Source organism: Tympanuchus pallidicinctus, unplaced genomic scaffold, assembly GCF_026119805.1.
Source record: "Tympanuchus pallidicinctus isolate F22 unplaced genomic scaffold, pur_lepc_1.0 scaffold1, whole genome shotgun sequence".
Classification (NCBI taxonomy): domain Eukaryota; kingdom Metazoa; phylum Chordata; class Aves; order Galliformes; family Phasianidae; genus Tympanuchus; species Tympanuchus pallidicinctus.
In genome coordinates, this window is record NW_026294618.1 from 58,327,949 (window position 1) to 58,351,626 (window position 23,678).

The following is a 23,678-nucleotide window of genomic DNA, read 5'->3' on the forward strand; positions in this document are numbered from 1 at the left end:
TTTCTAGCACAAACCTTGGGAAAGCAAAGCTGCTGACTATAATTTTTTTTTTTACAGTTGAGCCCACTGAAATAGAAAACCAATGTACAAGAGCTATGTTTCACTGATTGCATCCTCAGGGTCCTGTAAAATGAGTGCAGCAGTTCCACCGCTTTGTGGAACACAGCAATGTCAAAGCCCTGACACAGAGAAGTTGATTGCATGAGGTGTGTTCTCTCATTGCTGGAGGGATACAGTACAGTCCTCACATGTGAAGACACCATGAGAAGCACAGAGACAGCTGCCGTGGATTACCGAGCCTACAATGAGGAGCAATATTGTACTGCTTCCAGAGGGGCTGAATGAGTGTGACAAAGATGTTATGAGTACAAGGGCATTTCCAAGGTGTATTTATTACAGAATTTGTTTCAGAGAAGTGAAGCAGTGACAAGTTCAAGGAAGAATGTTCATTTATATCCTCAGAGAGAAGCTAATGATTTGGAATCACAGAATCCTTAGAGTTGGGAGGGACCTTTAAAGGTCATCTAGTCCAGCTCCCTTGCAATGAACAGGGACAGCCAGGGGCACTGTTCTTTGTTTTCACATCCATCTCCAATCTCCATTTATAAGGGCAGCCCAAAAGTTTAATACTTTTTCTTTGAAGAGGTCTTTGAAGTGGCCCTGTAAACACAGTTTACGCCTCTCCAGGCCACACTGTCCCACACAGGACTTTCCACCATGGTAAACATCCCACCATGAGGAAAAAGAAAATAAATATAACAAACCACCAAACAAAACTAAACAAAGAACAACAAAAAAACCTCCAGACTAGGGAACAGAAATTAAGCGTGTGGTGTCTGCTACAATCAGACTCAATTCTATGCTCTGAAGGTACCATTCAGAATGACACATTCTGGCCTTCTAGAACTTCTGATTATTTGCTTAGGACTTTACCTGTGGTCAGATGCCTGTAGCTCAGCTCTCCCGTAGTACATCAAGGCTCCAGGTGTCCAGGTGTGTCTGACTTTAGTTTCTGCACTCAGATCACTGTCTAGAAGATTAATCTCTCCAGCTGTGCAGCACAAAACATCATTTGAAACTCACTTACAGCTGTTTTTACCAACAGTGAAGAGATAGTTTATTAGGATGTGCTTCACAGATCCTAGCAGTGAGACGTGTTATGTTGTTACCAGCAAAATGGCAACCTGAATGTCACTCAATCACTTGCACAATCTGTGTTGATCAAGGGTCATATTAGTATTTTTCTCCCTACTCCCCTTCTGAGCATGGAAAGAAGTATTTGTGAAATACACTGCATACCTGAACAGTACATGCAGAGCGAAGAGAAAGGAGAGACCAAATACTTATGCTATAACACATTAAAGCAACAGAAAGCTCTCTGGACGCTATGCTAGAGTGGGGTTTTACATCATTGTTGGTAATAGTAAAGTTTTTAGGTCACTTTTTGGGCTAATGGATAATTATTTCTTGCCTGCAGAGCTGGAAATGAAAAAAAAAAAAAAAAAAGCAAAAAAAAAAAAAAAAAAAGCAAAAAAGCAAGGAAACAAAATTAGAGCTGAGAGGCAGAAGGGTAGCTTTGCCATCAGTAGAAGAGGAAAGGATCTATGGCAGCTATGGTGACACACTGATTAGAAAAGCTTTGCAGGGCTGGGAAATTGCATAAACAGATAGCAAAATACCCACATGAGCTAGCCCACGTGCAGGGTCTACCTGCAAGCTCTAAAGCAAGGAATCTGCAGGGAACCACTCCTACATGGTGTGGGCTCTTGCAGACATGCTAGATGGAGTACACATAGAACATGGGATCCATTGGCTCAAGTCCTCCCCGGCATTAGTCTTACCATACAAAATAAAGAACATGCTTTGAAAATGCTGAAGGGTTTTCTTTCTTCTGAAATGAAGAACAGTCAGCCCAAGATGGAAGCTCACTGTTCTAACTTCATTACTGTGCCTCCTACAGTTTTCCTTTTCCAGATTACATCTCTGTAAATGGTTCAGGCTCTTCATTTTACTTTTTCTTTCCCAAAGTAATTGTGAATAAATCTGTATCACATCAACATGTATTCACTGATTGCTGTAGTTTTGCTTTATAGTTTTCACACTTAGAAGTACTCATGGTATGTCTTGGATTCCAAGCAGAAGTTCCCTGGCATTATGTTTTTTTATGTGAAGTTATGCAGATTTTATGAACACCTGAACACAGATATGCCTGCAGACTGAGAGGACAGTTATAAAAATTGTCACTGGAGACACAAAGAAATATTTTGTCATTTTGCTACTGTATTCCCTGAAAAACTAATCAAAATTCTGTATGGATATCTGTTGTACTGGCCACACCTGATCTCCAAGTACTTTATAAGCACTAGTTACTGAAATCTCCCCAAATTCAAGAAACTGACAGAAACATTCCTAGAGTTACTAAGGCACAAGAAGATACAGAAAAGTGCTTACACAACTACCGAGGACAAGACAAACAACAAATCTATCCTTTATCAACATGGGAACTTTATGTGGAGTAATGATTCTGCTGAAAAGCAAGAGAATAACTTCTAGATTATCACAGGTGGGTTGCTGTCAGTTCCTCAGCTAGCTCCTAGCACATTTTCAATCTGTAGCATGAAGCCTTTGTTCACCCACTCAAAAATTAAGGGCTGTCTCTGTGAGTTATTCCAATGAAGCTGAAATACATCTGCTTTAGCTAAGACATTGCCATTTGAGTACGCCTAAGTAACACATGCAGCTCTTGCAGCCCAAAATTCCTAAACTCCCTCTCCTTATGTGGGTTTTGGATCAAAATGAAATTTGAAATTTTCAAATAAGGGAAGAGAAAAAAGCCTACGCACCTGTTTTTTCAAAAGGCAATTTCTTTCTCCACCAAAGAACTCGGTCAGTCCAAGCCGGGGTTCTGCACTTGTCACTTGTATCGTAAGCCTCCGACCCAACGTCATATTTATATGTTGGTCCAAAATTAATAGTCCCTTCATGGAAGTCTTTAAAAATCTATGGAAAGAAGTACCCTCTCTTTGATTGAGTTATAGATGAAGTAGGTGCCACTGTGCTCTACCAACTTTTTTTGTGAATAAACAACATTCTGATTTTTAAACAGATTACTACATTCATGTACTACAAATAAATGTCTGAGAAGAACGTTTCCCTCTCTCAAAGAATTAGACCAAGCCAATACACTGGTATGCAAGAAAACAACAACTTTAAAACGTAAACAAATAAGACACACTGCCTTACTTTTCCACTGGATTTTTGCTGTTGTAGTTGATCAAATTCCATCAGCGTCTTCCAATCTTGACGTTTGAGAAAATAAAAGACTTCCTCATATGTTAGATCAAGGCGATAGTTAAAATCACCACACCAGAAGACATAGTCATGAGAGAACACATTCCGTCCCTAGTTTAGAGAATACAGTTAGCATTAAATCACACTTAGGAAAAGAACTTTTAATCTGAAATTACTAAATCTGAATCTGAATTACTAAATACCAGATCATGTACTTCCCATATCCTACATACTAAAATCCATTTCAAAAAGGACTACTTCCTTCACTGTCTTTTGTGCCCCACTGAGCTGAATTTTGTAAACAAGAATATCAGATTTCCTCTGTTTTCTGAAGGTATGCCTAAGCTGGGAACCCCAGTTTTAAATTCACAGTTTGGCTGAATGCATGAATATAAAAGAAAATTGGTTTGTTTGTAACACATTTCACATATGTACACTTACTCATTCTAAGTAAAGCACAAGATGCACCACACTACCAAAAGACATTCACAGCAACAAAGGTCTTGATTAAGAATGAGCTCCAAATTTGACCTTAGGTGCACACTGCCATAGTTTTTTAAATATACTGGAAAAAAACATCACTAGAAATTCACTCCAGTCCTACGCTTAATATCCTACATTCTATGTAGTCATTTTCTTTTAGTCAAGCTATAAACCGCCAAAATCCTCTAAACGCCTCTAAAACAGCTGTAGCTGTCACAGCACTAGAGGGCACTCTTTATATGTATTTCACACACAAGGTACATTCAATTACTTCAAGTGTAGAGAACATAAAATAGCTAAATATAGCTTGAATATATGAAATATATATGAAATATATATGAAATATATGAAATATATGAAATATATGAAATATATGAAATATATGAAATACATATGAAATATATATGAAAATATACGAAATATTATATAAAATATTATATAGCTTGATATATTATTGAAATAGCTAAATAGCTTGAAATATTACAAAGAAAAACTACCACAAGCACAACTTTATGGCCATATAGAACAGATATCCTATGCAGGATTTCCAAACTGTCAATATTATTTGGTACATAAAACATAACTAATTAATATGCTGCATGTGCCAAGCCTCTAAACCTTGCAAACCATAGGGAGTCAAAATTTTATGCTTTGCAATCTAAATGCCATTGCCTGCTGACTAAACAGAATACACAGACTGGTCCATTCCCTGTCTGCTTTAGGACCTCTCCCGAGAGGTCTGAGGAAACACTGTATAAACTTACGGAACCAAGATTAAGGGAAGCAAGGAGGCACTACTACCATATCCCATAGGTTACTTGTTGGCCTGAGGAGATACATGTGAAATAAAACACTACAGTGATTGATTTTACACCCTTCAGGGGAAAAATTATTCATATGGGCTAATAAATAGTGCCTACTTGTCATAGCCTGAGAAAAAACAGCACTTCCTCAACAGTGACAACATTCAAGAGACACAATGAGGGGAACAGAATGTACCTTATCAAACACCAAGAAATGATACATCGTACCTATCAGGAGCAGATAAGGCACTGATGTGCTGAGTGGCAAGGATGGTCTTTGAGGAATCCCTGCTAACTAGTGCCAGCAAGAGCTACATTTCTGAACGCAACGCCAGCCACCTAGACATCATCCCCGAGGTCTCACAGATTTGTCAATCAAGTCACAATGTCCTAAAAGATCAGCCTGAAAATTGCTCAAAGGCCAGGACTTTTTTAGCACTGCAACCACTGTATTCTTGAAAAGTGTAGAACTTCTGCAAAGCAAGTGCTATATTGGGTGATAAAGAACACAAAGAGAAACAACGTAAAGGCACAGTCTTTACCTTCCATGTTTTCAGCACATGTACACCTATTCTTACCATTGGGAAGCTGAGTTTCTGTGTTATTTCTTTATAGTCTTCATTCCTCTCCTTCACCTGAGTCTGCCCAGCAGTTAAGTGACTGCATATAAAGCAGAAACTAGTACTGTAGAACTGGAAACGGATGCTCACTGCCCCTTTATTTCCAGTCTTTCCTCCCATTCCTGTCTTCACAGTGTCTATTGCCACATCCCTGTATGAAAAAAAAAAAACCAAAAAAAAACACAATAAAGAGCTGCAGGGAGAAGCATTCAAATAATTTCGCAACATAAAGGAAAAATCTGTTTACAGTGCCATGCCTCCTTTCTCTCCTCTGCAAACCGAGGCCTGAACAGAAAGACTGCTGCCATTAGGCATATCTTTCACACTGTGACTCTTTGATGATGTTCACGTACTTATGTTTCAAATGAAATATTATAAGCTACTATAGAAGTAAAACTATTTAAAATTAATTTTCTCCCTCTCCTTGTCCTTGCAAGCAATATAGCAAGAGAAACAGTGGGAACTTCATCAGGATGCACATTTCAAGTTTACCTCTATCATGATCCTAAAGACATTAAATGAATAACCACTGCATTCCCTTTTATACTTTTAATTACATGGGAATCTGTTTTTCAGACAGCTAACAATTCAGCTGGTGTTACTATCCACTGAAACCCAACTTTACAGTCAGTGCCACATTTGTCAGACCATTAAAAAGCAACAGATCATAACCCATAAATTGTTAAATCAGATGCAGTAATAATCGGATACAACTGTTTAGATCTAACTCTTAAAATAAGTTATGCTTTAATGACAAATTACTTAGATCCTCCACATGTTTGATTATGTAATATTTCAGTGTTGCGACTAGCATATACTTATGAGTTTTCCTAAAGAAAGATGAATTGCTTGGCAAAGCAGACCTGCCTGCAGGAAAATTCCTCTCAGATTGCCAGTCTATTCCAAGAATAAACCATGCCTGTCTGATCAGATAAGCAAATTATGAGATCACTGTTGTAATCAACTCCAGCACCATGTACGTCCTTCCCATTGAGAAAATTTCCAGACAGAAGCCAGGTAGCTCTAGACAAGACTATTAATGACTTTAAGTAAGGGGCAGGGGGAAAACACTAAGTCCTATTTGGCTTCCTGCCAGGCACCGATAACCTGAATGAAGAAAGACGTTACAGATTCTCCCTGTTTTTCTCTTTGTTTTCATCTATCTTTTTCAATTTCTTCCCCATCTTTTCTGCCCTCCTATCCTTTTTTCCTCTTTGTTGGCTTCTTTTCCTGATCGCAGAAAACTACCAGAAAAGACACCCCCAGGGAGACAAAAGTGGAGCATCACAGTTTGCTGTGAAAAGTTGGATTTTGAGTGCTCAGAAAGAAGCAAGCGTTCACCCTTTTCTCCGTAAATACTTCTCCCTTTCTGCTTCCTGACTATTCAATTGCTGACTGGTATATAGCTGACTTCTATTCATGGCAAAGGTTGAGATAAGCCACTGTATATGCTTGTAATTTTTTATTCCTTTTTCACTACTCCATAAGCTTCTGCCATTCTCTCATTTTATTCCTCTATTTTCTGATTTCTGTCTTAATCTCTTCAATCTCTGTAAGCACAGAAGCTTTTTTGCACTTCTAATCATTTTTGTTTTCCTTTTATGGGACATGGGAAAAGTTACATAAGCACATAGGTTACACTTGATAAAGCACAACTATATTGCACAACAGCAATATATCAGCATTAAATAATGAACTCGGTCACTACAAACAAACCCTTCCCTTTTTCTCCCAGTTTCAGAGGCTCATATCCAATTCCTAGCAGTTTGACAGTTGCTCTAGACTTTAGGACAAGAAGATGCCCAAGGATAGATTCAGCTAACTACTTATTTTCTACCAATTCACACTTAGCTTGTACAATTCTTGCCCAGGGCAAAAACAATTTAATGCACTAAACCCTGCAGCTTCATACTCTTTCCTTTTTTAATAAAAATGAGAATTTTCTAGGGGCAAGAAGGGTTTGTTTGGGCACCAGGGACATCCGTGCTAGTAAGCTGAACACATAGCTCTGGGCTCTTCTAACTAGGGACATACTTCTCTTTCTTGTGACATCTCATAGAGAAAAATACTTAATGGGCATTCAAATATCAGTGAGAAAAATTCTCTCTCCCTCTAAAACCTCTTCCCAACTTTTCCATAATTCTTTTCAAGTCTGGAACTGTATTCTGCACAGAACTAATAAGAACAGGGCTAGAAAGTTGTTGCAGCTCCCATTCTGAAGGGTCAGGTCGCCTTAGGACTAGCGAATGACTAGTGGCCATTAGCCACACATACATCATGATGGAGAGGCAAACGGCGTTTATTGCAACTACACAGAGGTTTATATAGCCTATGTGCTACGTCTACGCCCCTAAAGCATGCATCATAAATCCATCACAGAGCAGGAGAGGTCCTGACATGTCACATCCCGATGGGGCGCCTCACCAGCGCCTACTACAGAAAGTAAAACCTGTCCTTCATGCAGAGGCAGGCACTTGCCTTCACTTGATGCTCAGATTGCTCTTGGACATTCTGAGTCAGGTCATTCACTTCCCAAAAAAGATGCTACACCATGAGTGCCCACCTAGAGCATGCCTGGACTCCTTGCTGAACTGGAATAAGATATATTGGACCGGACCTTGGGCTGCTCAAGAGGAGAGAGTCCAAACAACTGCTGCCTGGAGACATGTCTCTCCTACACAGGAATTCAGGTTTGCACAATTTCCGCCAAGTTTAAAAATCACTCCCACTCTCTCTGGTCAAACTCCATCAGCAGACACCACTGAAAATGTAGACTATAATGACTTGGGTTTTATTTTTACCTGATGAAGGGGACGTGATAGGGTCGAACAAAGATGAAAAGACAAACACCAACAAGCTGCGCTGATGTCAGCTGAATGTAGCGATGAGTCCTGGAAATAGCCTTTTGAAGCTGTTCTCCCCACATCTTTCTATTTGTTGTACTAGAACAAACATAAAATCATTTAATGGAATCAAAAGAAACCGCACACAATCAATAAAATGAGAAGATTAACTGTGCCTTAGGTTTATAAACAATCTATTAGGCTCTATACATGCTGATTCCAGAACTAGAAATAATCTAGGATGCATGGCAGGCATTGTGAGCCAGAGCAGAGCAAGCAGGGTCAGCAAGCCAAGACACAAGCAGAAATAGTTATCCCACTATGGGACATGAGGTGCATTCTATCAGCTGTAAATGATCTGTAGTAATCATAATTATAAAACCAAAAATCTAAGTCAAATCTTTTGACTTATAAGATTTCTTATACTCAATAAAGAGATCTTCTCCTGGCTCTCCTCAGAAGAGTTAGCTATTGACTGTTCTTAGATGAAGCCTTGTGAGTGGGTTATACAGCTTCAGTTTTGCAGACCCAGCCTCATCTACAAAGTCAGCTGAATCATGTGGGTACACCATGAGCTCAGCAGTCATGCTGAACACTGCTGTAACTTGTAACCCAAAAAAGACAAAAAAAAAAAAAAAAGTCACTGAGCATGTTTTTCCAACACCATACATGGATTTAAGGACAAGTGTTAAACAATGTCATCCATCAGAATCCTTCTCTGCTGACACAAAGACTTAGAAAATATGTAGTTTTCTAATGCACAGAAGCTCAAGAATAAAGAGCACTTTCAGCCGTACCCCAGTGCTGTTTGTTAACAGCAAACATATTTCCAGCTATAATTACATGCAACAGGCTTGAAGGAAGTGTTCTACATACTTGACGCAAGGCACAACTCTGGAGGCTTTTGTTTGACTCGTTCTTTTGGGGAATACTGGGCTTCAGAACAAAACAAAAACAAATCCTATTTACCTGGCATTTACAATGTTCCCAGCACTTAATTCAACCATCTCTTCAAATCCCACTGCAAATATGTCAGGAGGGCAGTTCTCATCATCTGTTGTCAGAAAAGGAAAAAGTTATACAAGAATTACTACCTTATTGTTTCTCCTAATGATTTGTGTTCTAATTTGTGTCAGAGATCATTCCTGTAGCTCTGTCCTGTGCATTCCCTGCCAAGCTTATACATAATCATTACTCCTTTAATCTAATCTCACAAAACAACCCCCGCAGTTCCTTCCAGCTTTTTTCCTGTCTTTCTCCCACCAGACTCTCGCAGACAGAGTTCAGAACAATCACTATAAGCACTATACTGTAGCAGTGTTAAGATGAAAAAGTATTCAGTATTCTCCCTCCCTCACTCCAAACATAGTAAGGACACAGCACTTCACTACCTGCTATTTTTCACCCACTTTTTGCCCAACTCGCCCATCCATTTCATTTTTATTTTTTTACACCAAGTCCATCTGAACTTACTGTCTATACAAAGTCCCGCTATATGCTGCCCCCTCCCTCTCAATGTATTTAGTACATTTATCTGCTAATTTATAGAAGACTTCAAAGTCCTTATCTTCATAGATTAGGTCACTCTGGAGCACAGCAACTCTGTCTTCCCTGATTCAAGTGTGTGAATACAATCCTGGTAAAACAGCAAGGATCAAATCCTCTCCTATGATAGTATGAATTACTTTTGTTGACCCATCAGGTCTGCCCATTATTTAAAGGGCTAATTTTGGGTTGTTTTTTTTTTTTTTCTTTGAAGTTTTGCTTATTTGTTTAAACTGTCACAGGCCCAAGATACCAGTAACATAACTGAGCACAAAGACCTAAATAGCAAAAAAGGAATCTAAGTCAGAAGTCTTATTTTCTGTCTCAGAAAAAGAACATAAAGAGAAGTAAAATATAGCTTTACTCTCAGTAGACATAAGCATTAAATTAGAACAAGATACTTACCCTTTCTTTTTTTGGCTTAACATGACAGGCACTGTCACATTAACTACTTATTTCCCATTCATAATTTTGAACACGTAACTACTTACGCAGGCACTGTATTGACATTTCCATGTACAGAAACCTTTTGGTGGCCATACCCGAGCTCTGCATATTAACATCAGCTCCATTTCAGAAGCTACTTAGACATTCCATATTCTGACTGCCAATATCAATTAGTCCTGCTCCTCCAGCTCACTCAGGGGAACAAGGGACAGCAGGGAGAGCAAATAACAGGCTCTCATCAAATTTTAATATCATGGGCACAGCCATTTGCCAGAACAGATAAACTGATTCTGAACAAGACTGGACCAAGCACCCACCCAAGCTGTTCAGAATATAGTTGTCTGCACTGAATTGCAAATCTATACACTCAAGAACTAAGAATTCTGTCTCTGAAACCGGGACAGGTTCAAACAGGACAGCTTATGTAAGAGCCAGGGATCTGAGGAATTAATTCCTGAGCTTGAAGGGCAGGAACATAAATATCCCTGTGATGCCAGCAGAAGGTTATATACAGGTTCCTCTGTAACAACAAAAGCACAGATTTTGCCATATCTTCATTGGATACACTCATTTTTCAAATGACAGTACCTTCATTTTTCATTTTTCTTAATAAAATCTGGAAATAAAGTACAGTAACTGACTTTGTTCAGTACTACGGAATTCAGTGGCTAACTTAAGCAAGCCAGAAACATGAGAATTTTCTATACTTCTAAGGAAAGGCAAGATGAAGAACAAGGAGACATTCCAGGGGCACCTAAGCACAAAGCTTCCACACAAAATAAAGAACCAAGAATGGGGAAACTGAGGAGCAAAAGAAAACATGGTATGCAGAATAGGCTGTACAGGTCTAAATTAGCCTGAATACATCCTTTAGGTTTCCAGAAAATGCCCTTCAGGATGATGCATTGACTGTGAAAGGAACAGCTGGTCAAAACTGGTGTTCTGACCTGCAGACCCTAGAAATGCATTACCTACTGCAATATCAAAATGCATTTTCTGACTCTGAAGCCTTACCCTGAAATTCAGAAACTCCGGAGAGCTTTGGAGAATCCAGCAGCCAGTCTGTCAGCTCACTGGTACCAAGGATGTTGCTTCGAAACTGCTTCCCTCCATTCACGTTCCAGGTCCCCATGGCAACACGAACACGCTTGAAGCTTGTGAATTCAAACTGACGCTCCGACATGGCCTTCAGAATACTTGGAGTTACTGATGGAAGAGAAGAGAGAGAAAGAGAGCATGTAAAACAAAAATGTGCCATAAAAGCAGAGAAAGGATCCAGAGAGCAGTGACATGTAAGTCACTATGAAATAATGACAGCACCCTAGCAGCAAAAATGCAAAAGCTAAAGAATAACTCCAGTAGCAATGGCAATAACTGTAAGGCTGATGCTATCAATTTCTCTTCCAGACTCCAAGCATCTTACAAAAGCAGCTGTGCCTGTGAGAAGCCAGTCACTCACTTCCAGCATATATTTTCTAGAATTTCTTCAAGTAACAACTGAACAAATTCTTTTCTCCTCCCTTAATCTTTTCAGTTTTGCCTGCAGACACTGAGTACGCCACAAATTATGACTTAAAGCCAAGTCCTACCAAATTTAGATGAGGGAAAGATAGAAAGTAGCACATCATATCTTCAAAACTAGCACTGTCACAGCTCTCTAGCCTAGTCAGAAGTCCTTAGAGGAAACTGCTACCTTCATTATTTTTGATGAGTATAGACAATTAAGAGTGCATTTTTTCATGTGAGTAGCTGTAATAACCTTAATCTTCAAGTACTCGATATGCAGCAGCAGTCAGGCACAGAAAAGGTATCTATACTGTCCTTGTAGTCCACAACGGGGACAGCCTCAGGTCTATGGAGCTGAATGGCTCATGTCTACCCTGTTAAAATCCAGCAGTTCTCTGGAGCAAACTGGCAACATGAGACTACTTGTGGGAGCAGGTTACTCTGTATTCTGCACATGAGTTTCTTCTCAAAGAGCTAGGCTGGTTGATTCTAGATGGGTGCAAACAGCTACGTATATGTTACAGACTATCAGAGCCTTGCAGTAAAGCAGAGAATGAACCAGCATAAATGTGTCTTTCAGATCTAAACAGCTAAGAGCACACGCAAATTGCAGGCTTAAAATAAGGAGATAAAAATGTTGAACTCAAGAGACTTCCCCAGGTCAGAGTGACCTAAAAATCTTCCACTTCAGTCCATCTCCTTTCAACTATCAAAGATAATCAAAGAGCAGATAAATATGCTGGAAGTCCAAAACAAAACAAAACAAGTGAGAAATAAGCACAGTGGAATTAAAATTTACAGGATTCTGCTACAGTAACTTGAAAAAAAAGTGTTTTAAACAGCACAAGAGTAGTTTATTTATAAAAAGATGCAATTGCTTATATCTGACGGTTAAGACCAGACAGAAAAGAAAAAGGAAGGGTTTATGCTGGCCTTACCCAGCAGTGCAGTGTGATCCATGAGCATCTTGCCCTTGTCTGCATATTCCTCACTGAAGAAGTCACCCATGAGAAGCAGCTTGATGGCTTCCTGCTTTACTGCATCAAAAAAATTTGACTGAATGGTACGAGAGACAGAGCGGGCTCCATCCTTGAGCTTCCCAACCTACATCAGACCAAGATCATCAGCATAAGAGGCAACGAGATATAAATCAGATACCTTTCTTTACAGTTACTTCTGAGTAAACAGTTTTGCTGCTTTTCTTTACCTTGTGTTTTCCTTCAGGGGCACGGCTGCCAGTAAACACTTTGCTCAAATTGTGACCATTGAGAGTCCACATTGCTTTGTATGATTCCACAAAGCGCTCAACTATAGATCTAGAATTCAACCCAAGGATCTCCAATTGTGTAAGCAGAATCTGGGTTTGGAGGAGAAAGGAAAAAAAAAAAGAAATAAAATTACTTTTATTGAATATATTTTGCCTTTTCTTCTCAATTTAATTATTACAGCCAGCACAATTCTGTAACACAGAGCTAGCAAGAAAGACTTGTATTGGTGAGGCTTATGCCCCTTTTCTTTCCTGTGTGACAACGTATGCAGTACAGACATCTGTGAAAGGTCCTCTGATAAACTTACCTCCAGCGCAACGAAGGACTGTACGCTGTTAGTACGATCCAGGCAGTCCAAACAATTCATTCGAAAAGTACCTGTCTGCAGGCTTTGGTAATTAAACACAAGAGGAGGGAGGAAGAAAAGTATATTTTAAAAATAACTTCTAATTACAGGTTGATTGAACAAGATCGTCAAATGTTCAGCTTGAATATTCCCACCCACATTTTGAAAGTGCAAAAGTGGGATCAGTACACAGTGCACAGTGTATTCCATTACATATCTAATTACCTGACTGTCTGCAACACAGTGCTTGCAAATCCATGCATTGGTAATTTTCCAAATTCTAGACCATGGAGATGTAGTTAAACCAAATGATCTATTTAGTGCCAAGACTACACTTTGTTTCAAATCTGTATTTCAATATGGTCACATACGCCCATGGTCCAAACACAGAGATGAACCTGGGAAGGCCAGGAGGGCTGGTGCCTGGCTATGCTGGGGCATGGGGGCAGAGACACTCACCATGGACTTACATTCTCGCCCTTTGCAAAGACGCCAAAGTCTTCCCAGTGCAATTTCAGTTGAGGTCTCAGTAAATTTTCCAGTTTTTCAGTTTTCCCACCTTTTGCAAATTGGTGGTAGTCAAAGTTTATCATCGGAGTGTCTGCTGCATGGGAAGAGGCCCATAGTAGTTTCTGTTTAGAAATTGAAAGGAAAACAAATCCTGTTCACATGACAGCATAAGACTGATACCAGCATGCTTTTCATTGTTTGTAAACAAAGGTTTTAATTTTGAGAAGTTCACACGGAAGTCTGAAATGCCAGATGTGAAAACAGCAATGAAAATTCTCTGTTTTCTTCCCAAAACTGAACCGGATTGCTATACCCCAATTTTCCTGCAGCAAATTCCAAACTATGCCTGCAAAGCATACCTCAGAACTGGTCCTGCGTGCACCCTGACTAGTGGCAGCCCTGCACAACAACAGTGATGCTTTGGGCAAATTCTGACATGAAGAATGCCCAGAGCTGCTTAAGGTACATGAACATAAAAAAGCATGAGTGTATTTTGCAACTCTTCTTCAAATGCCAAGAGAAAATGTGTGGCCCTAATTTTAGGTAGAGTGTGGCTGAGGAGGAAGGAAGAGACAAATGATATCCCAGGAAACATATTACAGAATTTTGTGGCAAACCACAGAAGTGAAAGAAGGGACACAAACAGCCTGATTATTTCATCTCCCATTTCCATGACCTCATATGTATTTCAGTAATTGCCACAAATCTCATTAACATTTCTATAATAGATACAGCTGTAACACATCCTGCTTTTCATGGCAAAGCCAGAGATAATTGTTTTATTAACTCTAATTACGCAAACCTTTGTCTATTCCCTTTACTTTTGGACTCATCTCAGGAAAGGAATGCTTTATTCCCTTTATTCTGATACAAAATGAACACAAAAAACCACCCTGATATTATATTAGAAGCCTATATACAACTGTACCAAGTTAGTAATTAAATCACTCCTCCAGAAACAAATTTGAAGGTCTTGCATGGTGTTTGGAGGAGAAAAAGCAATATATTTCATTACATTATTATAGAAGACAAAACACTTGGTATTTGCACCAGATCCACTGGCGCTGGCGATACACCTGAGGTGTAAATTGTTGTCTACACTACAGTACCGCCTTCGCTGTAAACATAATTATATCTGTTACAGAGGACGTTTGTGAGAGGAACAGCATTACTGGGAAAGGTACTGTTTTTTTGTTTGGTTGTATAACAGGCAAAGTCATGATTGACAATTTTTTGTTTGCTCCAGTTGCACAAACTAATGGTAGTGTACACATTCTGATCAAGGGAAACCAGTAGCAGTGGCAGTGACTACAACAGGAATACTCTGAGCCAACTCAGAGAAAACTTGTAAAGGTTGCAGCAACCTTTGGGAGAAAAATACATGCACAGGAGGGAAGATGGAGAAACAAACGTCACAACAGGAGAAAAGCTCTCATTCCTGACCATTCTATATTCATTTTTAATCTGAGTCCTTTAAAATCACTGGACTAAAATCTAACTAGATATTCTTTCTAACGATTCATCTGTTAAAACACAAAGGTAAAGAAAAGACCATGAGGTGGCTGTTTTCAGTTGGGATGCAAGGTCTTTATTCTATAGACATCCTATTTCTGATTTAATTTCTCACTGTATGATATTGACCAGAATACTATCTTCAGGAATGCAAGTATTTGATAAAATATCAGAATTAAATTTACAAGAAAAGTCAGGTTTGTATCTTTATATTTGAATATTCAAGTTTTCATATCTTACAATTACATTCCAACATATTTTCAAAATAATCTATAACAAATGTTATAAAGAGAGTAAAACCAGGAGGCTATAGAGGCCTAGCTGTGTCAAGGTGAAATTCAGTAAAAAGCTGAAATTAGAAGCTAGGACCTGTCTTCTTTTCTGTACCTTCCTCACTGTCTCACTAACTCCAGTGGCAATTGCTGTGATCATATTCCATACAGAGGAAGTCGTTCACTTTGTCATTTCCCACTGGAGTAGTTGACCCCTCCCAGCATTTTTGTAGAAAGAAGAAATGATCACAGAAAAACCACCATTAAAATGTTCTTTGTCTCCTTCCAGTAGAGAGGTGCTTACTTTCAGAGTAAGTATTTGAACTCAGAACTGTTGTATCACTCTTCAGTAGTGATAAATACATGTAACACTATAGATGCGTACTTAAAACATCCTTCATACAGTTATTTGTAAATACATACTCCCAAGGGTCTACGTCTGATTTCTGAAGCAACGAGGACTTTGGAGGCAGGTTCCCATCAATCTCCAGGCTAATGCGAGCAGCCACTTGCCACAAATACCACTCAGTGACAATCTCCAGGTTCAAGTACGCACTTGTTTTAAAAATCTGGCCATGAAAATATCATTCCAGACTAAAACACAGGGCAGCTTTTTAAACTTCCAGTGCCAGTCATCCTGAAAAGGAAACCCAGACGCTTTCAAGCATTAGCTGTGTCTAGGAACATATTTAGGGAGAAGGAAAATGTCTCTCTATAAACCAGATTGTCATCTAGTGCTCTAAAAGTTAATTCCCATCACAATTAGTGGTAAACAGCTATTTTTCACTATAATCAGAGCAATCAAATCTTCCTCTTAGCAAGCTAGAGCAAGGTACTGGCCCAAAAGCAGTTCTGACAACCTGGTGAGGCGCCTAGAAGAATATAGTAACTGCACTGTTGACTACATACTATGGACAAAGCTGACCAGCACTCAGTTTTGCAAACATGAGCTACTCTTAGAACAATTAGGACACTGTTATTTTTAAATTCTGGTTTAAAAGAGTAAAGGTGTGAAGAAATAAGCAAGAAGACAGTCCTGAAAATCAAGTCACAGAGACTATAAAGCTTAATTCCCTGTAATATCTAGTGGGGGAAAAAAAAAAAAAAAAAAAACATATTCAGATCTAGTATTCATCAGGTACTTGCCCAGAAAGAAAACAAAACGTGAAGACTCAGGAAGTCAGCAGTTTAACAACAACAAAATAAAAACAAAATGCATTTTACCTTGAAAGCTCTATTGAGCACCTCCTCTCCTCCTCTGCTTCCCAACAAGTTAACAATCACTTGTTTTCCATACTGCTCCTTCAGAAGCATCATATGCCTACAGCAAAAGTAACCATAACAAAAAATAAAAACAAACCAATGTAATTCAGCCTACTACCTTTTTTCCAAAACACAGAAGTAGAGAGCACTGGTAGTTCCATCTAGCATGCTTCAGCCATGGCAGCTACAGACACTGTCCTCAGCTTCTTTGCTGAGTGCAAGTTGTACAAGCATGAAATTAAAGAACATATTACTTTGTACTGAACATAGACAGCAGCATTTTAGGAAGCAGGTCCCAGATCTTTTGTTAGCTTTGATATTGTCCAAAATGTGTTCCCATCTCTTGGCTCTTAGCCTAAAAGCTGCACAGAAAAGATGATCAGGAAGGAAAACATACTATGCTTCAGCAGGAATTGCCCAGCATTGCTGATCCAACATTCAGTGGCAACAATGGGACGTAGGATTCCAGGACCAAAGTCAGAGAGGCAGGAACACATCATAGGTGATGAGTTCAAACATCTCTGAGCTGCTGCAACCTTGAGATACTCACAGCTTACTTAAAATTAAGCAGGAAGGTTAGTTAATATAACTACTGCTACACTGGTTAAGACCAAAGATCCTTACAGCAAAATGGCCTGGTCCAGATTCTTCAGGAGAAACAGAACAAGTATAAAGTAGTATTTCATCTGGCACATATTGCCAACCTTTCAAAGCCTGACATTTAGGGAATCTAAAGTCAAGAGCTGTTAGCCAGATACAGAGGCACCCATTCTCCCCTTAATACATTCTTTTCCAGTTGGCATACATGTGTTACAAAAGCTGTGCTGGCTTATCAAGAAACAATTAGAACCTTAGTCATCTTATATCATGTACTACCACCACAGCGATACTTAAAAGCAAGCTGAATAGAAATGGACAGGAAAAATAACCACACAAATGGAAAGCTGTTACTTGCTCCAAAGCAACATGCAACGACAAAGTGTCAGAAAATCAAAGTGTCAAATATTCATTTTATTGCATGCATCTTTAAAATCTATAATCAGAGTTAAGCCACACAGATAACCATGACAATGGAGAAATGAAAAACTTAGCATCATATGTTTCAAGAAATATGGCTAGATATACTTTCTGGCATTATTTGTGCTTCCAATTCTGCAGCCAATTCTCTGTACACCAACTCTTTCCGTACATTTGCACCCATCTGACTCCAGCACCAAGCTCCTGCTTCTCCAGCAACATTATTTTCAAAGAACAAAACTGCTGAAATACAGGTCACCTGTTATGAGAAGAGCTCCCCAAGAATTTGTCAGGGAAAGGGGACAGAAAAAGATCCACTAACAAGATAACCCTTTGCTTCTCAGAGTGTCCTCTCAAAGCCTGTCACACTGGAAAATCTAACAAGCTGAACTCTCTCTAGCACACTCAGAAACTGTAGCATGCTGTTACGTCTGAGAGCCTGCTTCCATGTATGTTCTTTGTCCATTTGCTGGAACAGGCTGCCCAGAGAGGTTGTGGATGTCCCATCCTTAGAGGTGGTTCAAGACGGATTGAATGGGCCCTGGGCAGCCTGGTCTAGTATTAAATGGGGAGGTTGGTGGCCCTGCCTGTGGCAGGGGGGTTGAAGATTCATGATCCTTGAGGTCCCTTCCAACCCTGGCCATTCTGTGATTCTATGATTCCATGATTTCCAAAAGGCTGTCTTTAGCAGCTCTGCAAAAAGAGAGATCCTGAACTTCACCTGACCTACACATTCTGCGCACAAGGAAAAGTGCAAGTTCATGTTTCTTACAAGAGGCTAATTTTCACCAGTTGCAATCAGAGAGAACAGATTCCCTGAGCAAAAAGGTGTTCAGAGTAGTTCCTTACTGAGGTACTCCCAGTTCGTTGTGCAGAATAGGAGGATGCTAAAGAATTTTCTTACATGAATTCTCTCTGCTATGGAATGCAGAACTCTATGACAAAAACTCGGGAAGAGTAGTGAAGCAAATTAAATGGCACCAGAGGACAGCAAGAACATGAGTCTCAAACACATCTGAATTCAGAGGCATTCAGGAGTCTTACCAGGCTTTCAGAACCTGGGCTAAGTCCCTTTGGAGCAGGTACTGCTATGGTACATAGACCCTTCAGATGCCAGGTGCTGTTTGGGACTTTTCAGTAGAGCAAAACTATTAACAGCTCCTAAGAGCACATTTGCTAACAGTTACAGTAAATGAAGCCATGAAATTAAGACATTTTACCAAAAACCAGCTTTTAGCTTGGACATAAGATCTGGTTTGCCAAAACCAAAGCAAATCAGAAATGAATCACATGACACTTAACAAATTAAAAATTTCCTACCGACCAAATACTTCATGTAATGTTTTCACTGATGCCCATGGGACATCACGTTCAGACATTACAGAAATCATGCTGAGAGATAGACTTTTTTATGATTTATAGGTACCATATTAAGTCTTAATGGCTTAAAAAAGTTTATCAGGCAGCCTTTGGGTAACACAAAAGACCATCAGCACAACAGCACCATACAATATCAGCTGTGACAGAATAAGATGCTGTTATTTCAGTATAGCAGAGCAACACTGAGAAAAGCAAATCCAGAATGGTTAGGAAGCAGTTTCAAATTTTTAATTTTTGTCCAAGTTACAGAGGTAAAGAACACATGGATACTGTAAATTCAGGTTTATTTAAATGTTACAAGAGGATACACAGGCCTTTCTTTGGCATATCACTCAGTATCTCATAGCTTTTCCAGAATTGAACTAGGAGACCAAATCATTTCAATTACTAACATAAATAGAGAGGAGAATTCATGAGAATAAGTGAATAAAGTAAACACACATAATGATCCTGCAACACCTTGGGGACTGGCAACCTCATAGGAGGGGTGCTTCACATCTCTAATGATTCACTGGGAATGCATAAAGCTGTGGAATCTCAGTTAAATGCCAGGCTGTTGTGTTACTGCCAAAGTTGAATGAAGCTTACCTATCAAAAGCAGGAGCATTAGCTTCTAGACCTCTGTTAAGCCTTAGATGATAGGAACCCACCTAAAATAAAATATTGGAAAGAAAAATTATCTGTAAATCAATAGATGTCCCCCTTTTTCCTTAAGAGAAAAGCATCTCTTTAATAGCATCGGTTACCCCTAATAGTCTTCACACACCCACACACATAATATCCTTAATACAAAAGCCACAGCTTTTATCACACAACATTTACAATTACCGGTGAAAAGATTATTATTAAGCGAAGGGATATCTTCTACACATCTTTTTATAACCAAATAAATCATCACTTCCCCTTGCCAACTTTCTCTAGCAGATATCCCACACTACATCACATGAATATGCTGCGTGTCCAGCACTTTTCCTGCCCTTCATCCCTCAGAAAAGGCTTATGTTATGCTAGCTCCATGGACTGGGGAGGGACTTTTTGTAAGGGCATGTAGTGACAGGACAAGGAGAAATGGCTTTAAACTGGGAGAAGATAGATTTAGACTAGATACTAGGAAGAAATTCTTTACTGTGAGGATGGTGAGACACTGGAACAGGTTATCTGGAGAGGCTGTGGAAGCATTCAAGGCCAGACTGGATGGGGTTTTGGGAAACCTGGTCTAGAGGGCAACCTGGTCCCTGTCTATAGCACGGGGGTTGGAACTAGATTACATTAAGGTTCTCTTCCAACCCAAACTATCCTATGATTCTATGAAATATGATGGATCAAATCCTGTGCCATAAATCTACACTGCTAATTATTTATAAGATCATATATTTCTGTCTGTACATCAGCATCTTCTGTTATTTTCCTAATGTTGATTTATGCAAGCCTTTCCAACACCAGTGCCAGCACATTCACGTCCAAGGAATAAGAGTAATGAGTATTCACCAACAGGTGAATTCTGAATGGTACTTAGGTGCTAGATCTAAAAATAAAGATGTATCAAATGATTATTAAAGAATTTTAAAAAAAGAAAAAGTTATGTAACATCTCTCCACTAACACATATGAATGAATGTGCATAGTCAGACTAGTTGCTTATCCCTCTGCTCTGAGAGGAATGGTAGGATGATTCTTTGTCGAGCTTCTAACAGTACATAAATTGTAACACATATTAACCTGCTAGGCTTCATGCATTAATCTCCTAATGAAATCCTACATCTTTGTCTTGCAGAAGATCAGGTCAGGTCAGATAATTGCTACTGTTTGACTGAAACCTAGTAAACAGGCTAAACATTATACTTTGAAGGTAAAGTGCTCTTATAGAGCTGCTTATCAGTTTTATCCAGGAGGTTAATATAATCAGGATACTCCTGATAACCAGACAGTTCAGAATGAAAGGTTATTCCAAAACAAAGTGTTATAACGATATTGCTGTAACCTTCAGTTTAGGACATCAGGACGTAATCCCTTACAAAAACTTTCCAGCAAGGCACATGAACATGTGAAAATGCTGAACTTCAGTGACTATATCTGTTTGCCTGTTATGTTGTTTAGCTGGTTTTCCCTTTTATCTAAATACAATTTCCTACAAAGCAAACCTAAAAAGAAATAGATCAGCATTTTCATAGAATGAGCTCCGTATCGCATTAAAAAAAAAAAAAGTTACAAAAACAATTATTTAGAAGTAGAAAGAGAAGATAGGCTTTTTGGTTTATTTGTTTACCTGAAGCCCCGGTTGCTCCCAAAACAGCGGAACAGAACCTCTGATCTGCACAAAGGAAGAGACATCATCGTCCAAGTAAATTGTCTGCAAAAATAAAACAAATGGAAGGAGTTCTCCAATTAGAGCTATCCGTCTGTGACTCCTTCATCAAATGTGCTTGAGACCTGAACACAAAGGGTGAAAAAAGTAAACAGTATATCTCACCGTATCCCCTTACTGCTCAGCCACTTTTCCATGGTCTCACAGGCACTGGAGCAAAGTACAACGTATTCGCTTTCATGTACTCACAGCAGATTCAGTTCATTACTCACCAGAAATAAGAGAGAATTTAAAACAGTACCACTGGCAAGGCAGAAGGAATCTTTCATCCACGACAAAGATGGATTTGATCTACTGGTGCGGAAACTCAGGAAGACCAGGACATGCTCTCCCTCTGTCTCTCTCACAAAATTTAACTGCAAAATGTCATTGCTCCCTGTGACTGATGATGAGTAATGTCAGGTGTGGGACAGGCTTATCCCATGCTTTATTTATTATTTCTTATTTCACTGCATGTCATGCTTTGTCAATGTTCAAATAAATCTCAGTGAAACCAACAACTTTGCTACTCCCATTCCAGGACACAGTGAACAGTGCGTTATCTATTTCTCTTCAAGAGGGTTTATAACCAGAGGCTCCAAACTATCCATTGGATTCCCAGACCGGACCTCAGACTCCTGCTGCATATCTGTTATGATCACTGCTACCCAACTGATTTCTAATCAAATTCATATGAAATACAAACATTGACTTCCCCAGTTAGCTTCCCCCTCCACCAGCTTCCAGGCAAAGCTCACATTATACATTACCTTAGCACAAAAGGTACTATCTTCAGTCAGGGTATGACCACAGAGCAACTGTGTGAAACCCAACTCTCTCCCCAGCCTATTCTTAGCAGCAGAATCCTGGCTGTTTTCCACGTGTGACACATGATACACATCTCTGTTATCTCATGCATCACAAAGAGCCTTTTGCAGCCTTGCAGAGGAATGGTATCCATACAGGTCACTCAGGTAGCTGCTTCTCTAACTGCATCGTATCATCTAGCACAACTGCTGCCAGCTGGCTGCTAGCCTCCAAAATAGAAAAGAGCATGAAAATGAATTACCATACCGCTTCAATGTGGGTTTTTTTGCTTTTGGATTTGCCACTAGATGTTCCAGTTGGGTAGATCAGGTGAAGCATCTTACCTGAACCTTGACCCTGCCACCAATGTACAGTTTTTAGTTCCACATGCAGAAAGAAGCATACATCAGAGAGGCAGGTATTTCCACATTCTGTCATCAGTTTTATTTAGATAACTTTTACAGTATTTTTGTAATGCCCTCGAAATTATCTCCATTTCGTTAAGACGAAAGATTTAAGCAGCCAAGGATGCAAAGTCCATGTTTGAATGATGGCTAGCTCTGACACACGGCAAAATGGTATGCTTTTAGCCTTAAACCAATAAACTAAGTGCTCTTTCATGTTGTATTCACCCTAGTGAATACACTCCACTCCAGGAAAAAAGCACAGGTACTTCATATTAGTATGTTGGTGATTGAAGCCCCTTTGCAAGGTCTACCTCAGCTTCAGAAAACATGCACTTCCAGTGAAGTTTTCTAAATGTTGCCCATAACTGAGTGCAAGAACTAATTACCATAGCAACACATCCATGTACCTTTCTTCACAATTCTGTGCTCAGAAGAAATCACAGAAACAAAGAACCAGCTTCAAAGGAGTCCAGCTCCTAGCTCCACAATAATCCCACAGTTGGACTGCAGGAAGAGTGAGCAGGCCCACCTTCTTCCTCTTCATTTCCTGAGACAGGCTGTCAAAGATGAGTCAGAGACTTCTAAACACCCAATCATCTTTTTGCACGCAGCCAAGGACCCAGAGGATCCACTCTAAAGTAAGTAAATTTGTATTGCTCCACTGACAGACTTGGTGTTATTCTGATTCATACTAACCAAGGGTTCCTGAATCTATGAAAAGAAGAGTCAAGACTAGACCACTCCAAAATTTGACAAGAACAATCAGTGATGACATGAGCTGAAATAAAACATTAACATTTGGTAATGATGATTACAGACAAAGCTTCACATAAAATACAATTTGTCTACTCAAACAACTTACTGCAGAGGACCTGTTTTCCTGCAATCTCCTGGAGCATCCCAATTTACATAACTAACAGAAGACTTCACAGTTGCAAGTATCTGTTTGGTTAGTTCTTTTTAAAACATCTCAGCTGCAAATTCTCTAGATTCACTGATTAGAAAAATAATTTTA

The 23,678-nt window shown here is 39.3% G+C and overlaps 1 protein-coding gene across 4 annotated transcripts in view; it reads right to left on the reverse strand.

Moving 5' to 3' along the window:
• SYNJ2 (synaptojanin 2) overlaps nucleotides 1-23,678 on the reverse strand; it is a 68,717-nt gene that overhangs the window by 13,964 nt on the left and 31,075 nt on the right. For all 4 annotated transcript variants that reach the window (XM_052672143.1, XM_052672052.1, XM_052671978.1 and 1 more), the window contains 14 exons: nucleotides 21,372-21,455; nucleotides 19,695-19,756; nucleotides 16,671-16,767; nucleotides 13,612-13,784; nucleotides 13,114-13,195; nucleotides 12,746-12,895; nucleotides 12,477-12,642; nucleotides 11,047-11,238; nucleotides 9,010-9,094; nucleotides 7,999-8,139; nucleotides 5,156-5,348; nucleotides 3,244-3,402; nucleotides 2,844-3,000; nucleotides 934-1,051 (listed from right to left, as the gene is read on the reverse strand). In XM_052672143.1, the coding sequence (XP_052528103.1) occupies nucleotides 934-1,051; nucleotides 2,844-3,000; nucleotides 3,244-3,402; nucleotides 5,156-5,348; nucleotides 7,999-8,139; nucleotides 9,010-9,094; nucleotides 11,047-11,238; nucleotides 12,477-12,642; nucleotides 12,746-12,895; nucleotides 13,114-13,195; nucleotides 13,612-13,784; nucleotides 16,671-16,767; nucleotides 19,695-19,756; nucleotides 21,372-21,455 (1,859 nt within the window). The remainder of the gene's footprint in view (nucleotides 1-933; nucleotides 1,052-2,843; nucleotides 3,001-3,243; nucleotides 3,403-5,155; nucleotides 5,349-7,998; nucleotides 8,140-9,009; nucleotides 9,095-11,046; nucleotides 11,239-12,476; nucleotides 12,643-12,745; nucleotides 12,896-13,113; nucleotides 13,196-13,611; nucleotides 13,785-16,670; nucleotides 16,768-19,694; nucleotides 19,757-21,371; nucleotides 21,456-23,678) is intronic.